This window comes from Ahaetulla prasina, chromosome 17 (genome assembly GCF_028640845.1).
Source record: "Ahaetulla prasina isolate Xishuangbanna chromosome 17, ASM2864084v1, whole genome shotgun sequence".
Lineage (NCBI taxonomy): Eukaryota > Metazoa > Chordata > Lepidosauria > Squamata > Colubridae > Ahaetulla > Ahaetulla prasina.
The window spans coordinates 3,964,352-3,975,000 of record NC_080555.1 but is presented as its reverse complement, the minus strand read 5'-3'; the positions used below and the strand labels follow the sequence as shown (position 1 = coordinate 3,975,000).

Sequence of the window (10,649 nt, the reverse complement as noted above, 5' to 3'; positions counted from 1 at the left end):
CTGCCAGATGTGGACCAAAATCCCCCTCCCCTTCCCTCTGTTGCAACTCAATATTGTTACTAAACTTACAAGTTCATTTAACGACCGTTCGCTGGGGGGGGGGGGAAACATTTTTCACGCGACCAGCTACGCACCATCCCCGTGGTCGCGGGATCAAAATTTTGGACGCTGGGCAACCGACTCATATTTATGACTGTTGCAATACCCCGGGGTGTGTGTGTGTGTTGGTTATTTATTTTATTTTATTTTTATTTTTGTGATCTTCTAAACCAGGAGTCTCCAACCTTGGTCCCTTTAAGACTTGTGGGCTGAGGGACTCTGGGAGTTGAAGTCCACAAGTCTTAAAGGGACCAAGGTTGGAGACCCCTGTTCTAAACGAGCAACTGGGAAGCCCGATTCACTTTACAAATGCCTTCCCGACTTAAGAACCGCAACGATTCGCTTAAACAGCTGAGTCAAAAAGACTGTAAAATCAGCCGATTCCGTTTTACCAAACGCCTCGCTCAACAAACGGACTGCGGTTCCAACTACGGTCGTTAAGCCGAGGACCACCTGAACAAGGAAAGCTCAACCGTTGCATCGAGAAACACTAAAATACTATTTTCTGGAGTTGGTTTTTGCTTTCCTATTTCTTTGCATTCTTCATCAACAAATAAGATTTTTTTTAAAAAAAAAACAACAGAATTAAGTTTCTGTTCTGGAAAACAATAGTACAGATGTGTCCAGCCCCTAAGCCAGCTGCAGATATGCGAGTTATAATTCCCCCAGTGATTTTTGCTGACAATGGCTCCCATCTCTTTTGTGTCTTTATGCGGGTGCATTTTTTGTGTGTGACAAAACGGCTGAGAAACGATTTTTGTGTGTGAGACGGGTGAGAAACAATTGCAGGGATTTTCGCTCAAATAACCTCCATGGAGGGGATAGGAAAATCTCACCCAAAAATTGAGATATTTTGACCCAGAAACAGACACACACATCTGGAAATTCTGACGAGAAAAAAAAATCAACTTTATCCAAGCCGCTGCCTCTACTAGAAACATAGAAAATGGATGGCAGAAAGAGACCTAGTAGCCTCATTGGATCTGACATTCCAGATTTTTGTTGTTTGTTTGTTCATTTCTAAATATGTATTGTTTTTTTGTTTAAATTTTAGTTGGAACTCTCCCTGTTTTGCAATTTTATAATGTTCTTAGTGTTTTAAATTTTCAGTCTTAAATTATTCGGTTACAATGTTTTATTATATTGATTGCATGGTACACTACCCAAAGCGCTGTTTCCCGCCCCGCCCCCCCCATTAGAGAGAAGGGAAGTTAAGAGATTTTGTAATAAATGCGTTTATCCCAAGCATGTTTAAACTCAGTTACTGACAACAGACCAACCACCTAATCAAGGAGAGAAGCAACCTAGAACTAAGGAGAAATTTCCTGACAGTGAGAACTATTAACCAGTGGAACGACTTGCCACCGTTAGTTCTGGGTGCTCCATTATTGGAGGTTGTTAAGAAGAGATTGGACAATGATTTGTCTGAAATAGTATTGGGTTTCTGACTTGGGCAGGAGTTTGGACTAGATGACCTCCAAGGTCCCTTCCAATTGGTTAACCACAATGTAAGAAAGATGTTAAAGACTCTGGAAAGAGTGCAGGGAAGAGCCACGAAGAGGATTAGGGGAGTGGAGGATAAAATATATGAAGAACCATTGCAGGAACTGGGTAAGTCTAGTTTTATGAAAAGAAGGACCAGGGGAGACAGGCTAGCAGTGTTCCAATATCTCAAGGCCGCCCCAAAGAAGAGGGAGTCAAGCTATTCTCCAAAGCACCTGAAGGCAGGACAAGAAACAACGGGTGGAAACTCATCGAGAGAAGCAGCTTAGAACTAAGGAGAAATTTCCAGATAGTGAGGACAATGAATAATAAAGTGTGAATAATAATAATAATAATAATAAAATCGGACAACGACAGAGCTGAAGAAGCTTCTTGGATGAGAAGCGAAACATCTTCAAAGAAAGTAAAAAAAAAAAACACCAGAAAGTCCAGTTGCCTCTTAAAAAAAGCACCTTTGAGACAACCGTGACCCGGATGAGTTCCACAGATGGTGGAACGACTTGCCACCAGAAATAGTTGGTGCTCCATCACTGGAGGTTTTTTTAAGAAGAGATGGGGACAACCATTTGTCTGTATTGGCACAAGAGGAGCTCAAACAAGAGGGGGATGGACTAGAAGGCCTCTCAAGGCCCCTTCCATGTCTGTTATTCTATAGTAAATAAATACGCTATTACTATTAATCATCATCATCATCGCACACCAGAATAACTAGACACAAGAACAGTTTTTCCCCCGAAGGTCATCACTCTGCTAAACAAATAATTCCCTCAACACTGTCAAACTATTTACTAAGTATGCACTACTATTAATCTTCTCATCGTTCCCATCACCCATCTCTTTCCACTTATGACTGTATGACTGTAACTTTTTGTTGCTATCATTTAAGGGTTAAATTTTAACCTATGACCATCATTTGTGTTGTAAATGTTGTACCTTTGATGAAGGTATTTTTTTTCTTTTCTTTTCTTTTATGTACACTGAGAGCATATGTACCAAAACAAATTCCTTGTGTGTCCAATCACACTTGGCCAATAAAAAATTCTATCTGTCTATCTATCTATCTATCTATCTATCTATCTATCTATCTATCTATCTATCTATCTATCTATCTATCAATCATCATGGTGAGGAGCGGGCTATAGGCCCTCCTGAATTACAGGGGGTGGGTTGGGTTGGAAATTACACTAGGGTTAATTACACCAGGGGAAGCGTGCCAGGCGCCCCTCAGGCTGGCTTCGGAAATGGCTGGTGCTTGTGCGGAATGCCCCTGGAGGGCAATTAAGGGTGAGGAGCCCCCCCTCCCCTCCCTGTCAGGACTGCAAAGCCACCAGATTTCCCACTCATTATGGGGGGAGGCAGAAACGCTGGGATTGCAGTAGTTGGGATTCACCTCCCTTCACCCTCCGGACCCAGATTGCTCAACAATGACTGCCCAGGGAAGAGGGACATATAAACACACATGCACAGAAAAAGACACAAACAAAGGCTTTTCCTGTTGTTATTGTTTTTTAGCCTTTCTCTGCCTTCCAAGGGGCTGGTCCTAGAAATAGACATCACGTCATCCTTGTTTTTTCCTAGCCCCCCCCCTCGCTCAACACCTGCCCCCTCCTTCCCCACCCTAGGGGGAGTGTGTGTGTGTTGCGGGGGGGGGGGATCCCTTCCGATGAGGATCTCTTGCTTTGCACCCCTTCCGGAAAAAAGTCTAGGATGGGGTCTTCTCCTGGGCCAGGCCAGAAGCTGGGCACGCCCGTGTAGGTGGGAGGGTGGGGCGGGGTTGGGTGGGTGGGTGGGTGAAGCAGAGCAATTGAAGGAAAGGCACCAACCATCTAGGAGGCTGCGAGAAATAAGAGAGATGTGTACCTTTTGCGCAGGTAGGGCGTCCCAACTTCCTACCCTGCGTAGGATCGGGATGGAAGAGGAACTGGGTTGCAAATGGAGAGGGTGGGTGGCAATTGGCAAGCTCCCCCCTCCGCCCTGAAGGGGCATTTTTTCTCAAAGGCCCTTATGGTTTGGCTTTTCTGCAAATCTCATTGGCATCACGGTTAAGATTGTACCAAGTCTAAGAGGGGGGCAAAAAATGCTAGAGAAGGAAGGATGGAGCGAAGGAGTGGAAGGAGGTGGGGTGGGGGGGCAGTCTTTCTAGGCCAGCAGGCCTCAGGGTGCGGGTGATGTTTTGTGTAGGGCTGCCGGTTGTGTATGTTTGTGTAGCATTCTCTCTCTCTCTCTCTGTTTTTCTCAGAATCTCTCTATTGCTCCCGCAGGGATCATCGGCACCTTTTGCAAAGATGCTCCCGGTCAAGAGGAAAGATCCCTTTGGCTTTCGGGCTAGTGGATACCCTTCCCCCTCCCCCCGCCCCCGCGAGGGCCCAACCAGATCGGGAAAAGGGGGGGGAGCAGTTGTGCAACGCCGCAACGCCTCCAGGGTGATTATTGGGGGGCGGGAGGGGAATCTGCCGAGCCACGATCGTTGAAGGAGGCAAGGCAAGACTAGAGAGAGGGATCCCCGGCCTTGAGCAGGGCAGGGCCGGGGTTGCAGCCAAGGAGGAGGAGGAGGAGGAGAAGGATGCCGGCCTATGGGGCATAAGGCCCTCCGCGGAACCGGCATGGCGCAGCGGCCTTTCTCCCCGGCGCAACTCACCGAAGCTGGGGCGGACGCTGGCGATCTCGGCCATGGCAACCGGCGGAGAAGGAGCAGCAACAGCAGCAGAAGCGGCGGGCCGAGGCGCTCCGGAGGCCCCCCCGTCCCCCACCCCCGAGGCGGCTGCGGTGACGCTGGAAAGATGCTCTCGCCGGCTTTCCCTCGAACGATGCAGGAGGAGAGGAGCGGGCGAACTGGTCCTCCTTCCCAGCAGCCCTCGGCTCCGCCCCTTTCGAACGAAGCCCGGACAAGCGCCGCCCCCTTTGGAACGAAGCCCGGGCGAAACACCGCCCCCTTTCGAACGTTGGTGGGGGCTTTTTTTGTGTTTTTTGTTTTTTTTAAAACCAGGTTCGCTTTCGCTGCGCGCGTTGGAGACGCCCGGAGAGTGACTGGGCAAGCTTGGCTGGGCGGTGGATTATGGGTCTCTGCGGAGGTTTTGTTTTGTTTTGCGACCCCTTGCATACCCAATGCATCTTTCCAATAGCCATTTTTTTAAAAAAGTTTTTTTTAATTTCTCAACTCGGCTGGGTGACTGAGGATGGGCTTTGTCGTACTTGAACTATGGGTTTTGCAGTACCGTTGCATTGGCGAACTAACCGGGGTTTCCCTTCTTTTAATGCAAACCAAATGCAACTTTCTAATAGCCATTTAAAGGGGGTGGCCATTTAAAGAAGTTTTTAATTTCTTTCCCTCCCCTCTCAACTCGGCTGGGTTACTGAGGATGGACTTTGTAATATTGGAACTATGGGTTTTGCAGTACCGTTGCATTGGCGAATTAGCCCGGGTTTTTCTTTCTCTTAACGTGCAAACCGAATGCACCTTTCTAAAAGCCATTCGGGTAAAGAAACACTTTTAATCTCTCACCCCCCCCCCACTCCTCCTCCCAGCTTCGCTTAGTTACCGAGGATGGATTTTATGATACTTGAATTATGGGCTTTTTAGTGCCGTTGCCCTGATGGAATTAACGCGAATTGACCTTCTTTAATCTGCAAACTCGAGTGCAATTTTCGAATAGAGTCTATTGGAAATTGCAATATGGTAAAAAATAGATATTTATCTCTATTGGGAAAGAACGGCCCACTGGGAATCGAATAAGATTGTCTTCTTTCCTCCTGGGCTCTAATGTATATATATATATATATAAATATATTGTAAGCAGTCCTGCTAAGTGTTTAATTAAGAATTTAAGAGCTTAAGAACCCAATAACTCGAAGAAATTGGGGTTGCTTTGCAAGGGAGTCCCTTATCTGCTTGCTGCCTCCTTGTATTATTAAATATGCATTTTATTGCTCTATTGCCTTCCGTTTATTTTATCCTCGACCCAGATTATGTATTTTATCTTATTGATAAGGCCGCAAGACTAATCAATTACTATTTATTCTAATAGCTCTTCGGGGGTTGCTTTTAGTAAATAACTTAATATATTTTATAAAGTATTTTTTTTCCTCATCTAGCTTTGTTTGGATTTTAAGGGCATTTTCTGACTTTGAGCCGTTGTTTTAGGTACGAAGGATGGAAGCGCGGAGGATTTGCAGATGCTTTTAAATAAATAAGGATAATCCTTCCCGAGCTGAAAATCCTGCATTTATTATTACCGACCCTAAATGAGGTTCAACGTTAGGCTGAGTCAAGAGCTCGAGGAAGATTTTTTTTTTTTATAAATCTTGAGGTCCGGTATTTTTTTTTAAATTCGGGGCCATGCAACAAATGGGATAATGAATCAGGGAAAAATGCAGCAAAATAATAATAATAATATAAGTCCTGGAGCAATTACAGAAAAATAATAAATGGATGGCAAATTCAGGTCCTGGGTCGCTGTAGGGGAAAGAAAAAAAAAACTTTACATCCTAAAACAATTGCGTTGGCGTTTAAAATGTAAAACCAAATCCCCAATAAATGAATTAATCCCAATAATATTGCAAAGGGAGCAAGTGACGTCAGGGGCCTGGCCCCGCCCTCGAGTCACGTGGGCTTCCAAGGTCGGGAAAAACAACCCGCAAAAGAAACGGCCGTGCCAGCAACCAATATGGCGGCCTTCGCTTCCTCCAGGAATAAACCCCTTTTTTAAAAAAAAAAAAAATTCGCCCTTTTAAGTCCTGAAGGGCATTTCGCGAGACGCCGCCCGTCGTTCACTCTTCCCCGCTTCTCCCGACCCTCAACTCAACCCTCGGCGGGAAATATTCCGCCCACCGCTCCCTCAGTTTCCTCCCCCCCCCCCGCGCGGCCCGCACGAAAAATGGCGGGCTCGGCGGCGCATGCGCGAGGGCGCCCCTTCTCCTCCGCCGTTTTTAGACGTCACTTCCGCTTCCGGCCGGAGCAAACTATGGGGGCGCTCCGGATTGGGGGGAAAAAATGGCTGGAAGGAGCCGCGGAATGAACCGTGGGGGGATCCCCGGGGAAGATGCTCGGTTAGTTTGAAGGGAGGGAGCGCCCGGTGGGGTTGGGGCACGATGTGGAAGGACCAGGCGGGGCTCCTCACGCCCGGAACTCGCCTCTCCCCCATTCCGGGGTCACCCAACAGCGATAACCACAAGTCCCATCATCCCCAGCCTCAGCTGTGGCGGGGGTTTATGGGGTCTTTTTCGGCTTTGGCCAGCCGGACTACAACGCCCATCATCCTCAAGTGGTGCCTCCCTTCCCCATGAGTGGAAATCTCCCCTCAACCAGCTTCCTGTTGAAGTGGCGGGACCCATAATCCCCAGCCATGCAAGCCTGGTGGTGGCCAAAAGCCCATCCGCCGTTCTCTTCATTTTTTTTTTAGGAGTTTTAGGGTAATATATCGATATATAAATATATATGTTGCATTAATAAATAAAGTGATGCAGGTTGTCCTCGACTTACAACCCCTCATTTAGTGACCAAAGTTACGACGGGGCTGGAAAAAAAATGACAATTTGTGACTGCTTTTCACACTTAACGACCGTTGTGGCATCCCCCGTGGTTAAGTGATCCAAATTCGGACGCTTGGCAGCCGACTCGTATTTACGACGGTCGCAGTGTCCCCTGGGGTGTCGCATGATTCCCCCCCCCTTTGGCGACCTTCTGTCAATCAAAGTCAACGGGGAAGCCAGGTTCAGTTAGCCGACAACCACATACCGTGATTCACTTAACAACGGAGGCAAAATGGGGGGAAAAACTCACTTAACGAATAACCGCAATTGGGGACCAGGATTTCTGTCGGTAACCGAGGCAGGTGGGAGGTGAGTCACACCGAAATTTATGACTTCTTGCTGTTGTTCAAATTCTCTCTTTTTTTGTGTGTGGTTTTTCTAGGGCTACGTCGGGAAGCCTTTAGCTGCCATGTCCCTCTCTCCCACCATGCTGCCCTGCAAGAAAAGGAAAACTATCCGAATGGATTCCTTTTCCGAAGCCGAGCCTGTTCCGATGGAGGCGTCTCCTTCAGGTGGGATCATCCAGCTTGGCGATCACTAACAGATCACCAACCCTCCTTTGACTGACGGGGAGGAATTGATCAGTTGATATTTCTGGATGGCCCATTTTCCATCATCCCTGATTCTGTTGCGTCCATAAGATCAGCCTTTTCCTCCGATGGAATGAGGGAATGCCCTCATTCCAAAATACGTACATGATGATGAACAGAATGTTAACCCTTCATTTCCTCGCTTTTTATTTTTAATGAAGAGAAAATAGAATTTATTTATCAATCAAATTCGTGTCGCAAAAAATGCGACGTTGGGCAGCAGGCAATAACTTGAATAAAACAACAGCTGTAAAAATCCACATTAAAAGATTTATTTAATCATTATTTATCTACATATTTATTTATCCGAAATTTCTTTGCCGCCCGTCTCGTTTCAAAACGACTCCGGGTAGCCTTCGACATAAAAACATTAAAATTATCCAATATAAACATACCCAATAAAATCACAATATAAAGAGAATAAAATTATAGACCCAAGATGGAGAAGTGGGCAGCCAGATGCACGGGATAGGGAGGTGGGGTTAGCTCTTACTTGGGTAAGTAAATAGGTATTATAAAATTATTGTAAGACTAGAATAGAATATTGGCCAAGTGTGATTGGATGCACAAGGAATTTGTTTTTGGTGCATATGCTCTCAGTGTACATAAAAAGAAAAGATATATTTGTCAAGAATCATAAGGCACAACACTTAATGGTAGTCATAGAGTACAAATAAGCAATCAGGAAACAATATAAATCGTAAGGATACAAGCAACAATGTTACAGTCATACAGTCATAAGTGGAAGGAGATGGGTGACGGGAACGATGAGAAGATTAATAGTAGTGCAATTTAGTAAATAGTCTGACAGTGTTGAGGGAATTATTTGTTTAGCAGAGTGATGGCGTTCAGGAAAAAACTGTTCTTGTGTCTAGTTGTTCTGGTGTGCAGTGCTCTATAGCGTCGTTTTGAGGGTAGGAGTTGAAACAGTTTATGTCCAGGATGCGAGGGGTCTATAAATATTTTCACAGCCCTTTTTGACTCGTGCAGTATACAGGTCCTCAAGGGAAGGCAGGTTGGTAGCCATTGTTTTTTCTGCAGTTCTAATTATCCTCTGAAGTCCGTGTTGGTCTTGTTGGGTTGCAGAACCGAACCAGACAGTTCTAGAGATGCAGATGACAGACTCAGTAATTCCTCTGTAGAACCATTATCGGCAGTTCTATACAGTTATTAAGGAGGTAAATATTATAAAAACAAATCTACAAACTCCAGGCTAAGAAGGAATAAGAATGACCACCTTTGCACTGGGAGCCACTTAAACATTTTCCCCTGCGAAACACGAGTCAGTTCCTCCTTAGTTTATGCTGCAGAGCTTGACCTGTGAAACTCCTCGTCGTGAATTATATTTTCACCGCTTTTTTTTTTCTTGGTCTTTTTTTTCCAAGATGGCCCCCTTTTGCCCAAGTCAGAGATCGAACAGGAAGAGGAAAAAGAAGTCGCCCCAACTATGAAATCTGTGGGGGACACGCAGAGGGTCGAGACCCTTCAAGAAGTGAAGGAAGAAGCTGAAGAAACGAGACTGTTTATTTCAGTGGGTAAGTAATGAACGGGGGCCAAATACCCCCAATATTTTTGGGGGTTTTGGAAAAAAATTTTTTTATAAACCAACAAACATACAATACATAATCAGTCGTTCAGTGCTTCATCTGAGGGCATCTTTTGTGTCTTCTCGTTCTCCGATGTTAATCATTTCATAATGTCATCATTTCATTTATTGTAACATTCCTCCCGCATTTCTTTCTTTGCTATATTAACACATTTATCAGTCTTCTCTTTCTCTCCTCTTTCTTCTTCCCATCTTTCATTACAACATTGCCCTGTATATATTTCTTCTCTAACCAATGGTAAAATTGTCCCCGTATCTTAAAATATTTGGATTCCTCTCTCTCTCTCTCTCTCTCTCTCTTTGATTGTCAAAGTCAGTCTATTCATTTCTGCACAATCCAATATTTTCTTAGTTACTTCACCCTCTGTAGGGATTTACTCTGCTTTCCATCTTTGCACAGATACTATCCTCACTGCAGTTATTATGTGAATAAGCAAATATATATCTTCTTTACTAAATTTCTCTGGTAGGATACCCAATAGGAACAGTTCAGGTTTTAAAGCTATATGCTGTTGTATCATTTCTCCTAACCATGTTTTATTTACTCCAATCTTTTTGTAATTGGGGTTGATTTACATAGACTTCTCGAGTTATGACCACAATTGAGCCAAAAATTTATTTTGCTAAATGAGCGTCAGGCTTGAAGCCATCTTTTGCATTGGATCTTCAAGCCTGCCACATTTACTACTTTGGGAAAGTGGAAGGAGGGATTGTATGGAGTCTGGGTGATATATAGTCATAATAACATTCCTTTCTCAGAGAGTCAAGGACATCTTGCCCTGCACCTGGAGTGGTGTGACTAGGAGGCATCTCCAGTTGGGATGGTGCTTGGATTGGACCATGTGATGGACTTGTTGGGTGCTGGGCAGGGATTTCGACTTTCTTTTGGGTGGGGAAAACCTGGAAGCTTTCAGATTTGGGTTTTCCCAGATGTGCCAATATGACATCTCTAACAAAATGGATTAAATAATGAAAATTTAGTAAAAAATATATTAAAAAGAGGGACTCGGTGGCTCAGTGGTTTAGACGCTGAGCTTGTCCATCGAACTTGTCAGTTCAGCGGTTCGAATCCCTAGCACCACGTAACGGGGTGAGCTCCCATTCCTTGTCCCGACTGCTGCCAACCTAGCAGTTCGAAAGCACGTTAAAAAACAAAATGCAAGTGGAAAAATAGGGACCACCTTTGGTGGGAAGGGAACAGGGTTCCGTGCGCCATTGGCGTTGAATCATGCCGGCCACATGACCACGGAGACGTCTTCGGACAGCGCCGGCTCTTCGGCTTTGAAACGGAGATGAGCATCGCCCCCTAGAGTCGGGAACGA

The 10,649-nt window shown here is 45.3% G+C and overlaps 2 protein-coding genes across 7 annotated transcripts in view; one reads left to right on the top strand and one right to left on the bottom strand.

Annotated features, from left to right (window-relative positions):
* Nucleotides 1-4,480, bottom strand: part of SYT11 (synaptotagmin 11) — a 15,066-nt gene extending 10,586 nt beyond the window's left edge. For 2 of the 3 annotated variants that reach the window (XM_058159957.1, XM_058159958.1), the window contains exon 1: nucleotides 4,241-4,479. In XM_058159957.1, coding sequence (XP_058015940.1) covers nucleotides 4,241-4,274 — 34 coding nt within the window. In that variant the 5' untranslated portion in view covers nucleotides 4,275-4,479. Of the gene's footprint in view, nucleotides 1-4,240 lie in introns of all 3 variants that reach the window. The other variant, XM_058159960.1, reaches the window with a different exon arrangement.
* A 2,039-nt stretch (nucleotides 4,481-6,519) lies between these two features.
* The window catches only part of GON4L (gon-4 like), a 42,432-nt gene continuing 38,302 nt past the window's right edge, over nucleotides 6,520-10,649 (top strand). For 2 of the 4 annotated variants that reach the window (XM_058159953.1, XM_058159952.1), the window contains exons 1-3: nucleotides 6,520-6,648; nucleotides 7,514-7,643; nucleotides 9,107-9,256. In XM_058159953.1, coding sequence (XP_058015936.1) covers nucleotides 7,541-7,643; nucleotides 9,107-9,256 — 253 coding nt within the window. In that variant the 5' untranslated portion in view covers nucleotides 6,520-6,648; nucleotides 7,514-7,540. Of the gene's footprint in view, nucleotides 6,649-6,679; nucleotides 7,012-7,513; nucleotides 7,644-8,807; nucleotides 8,900-9,106; nucleotides 9,257-10,649 lie in introns of those variants that run through there. The other 2 variants (XM_058159954.1, XM_058159955.1) reach the window with 2 other exon arrangements.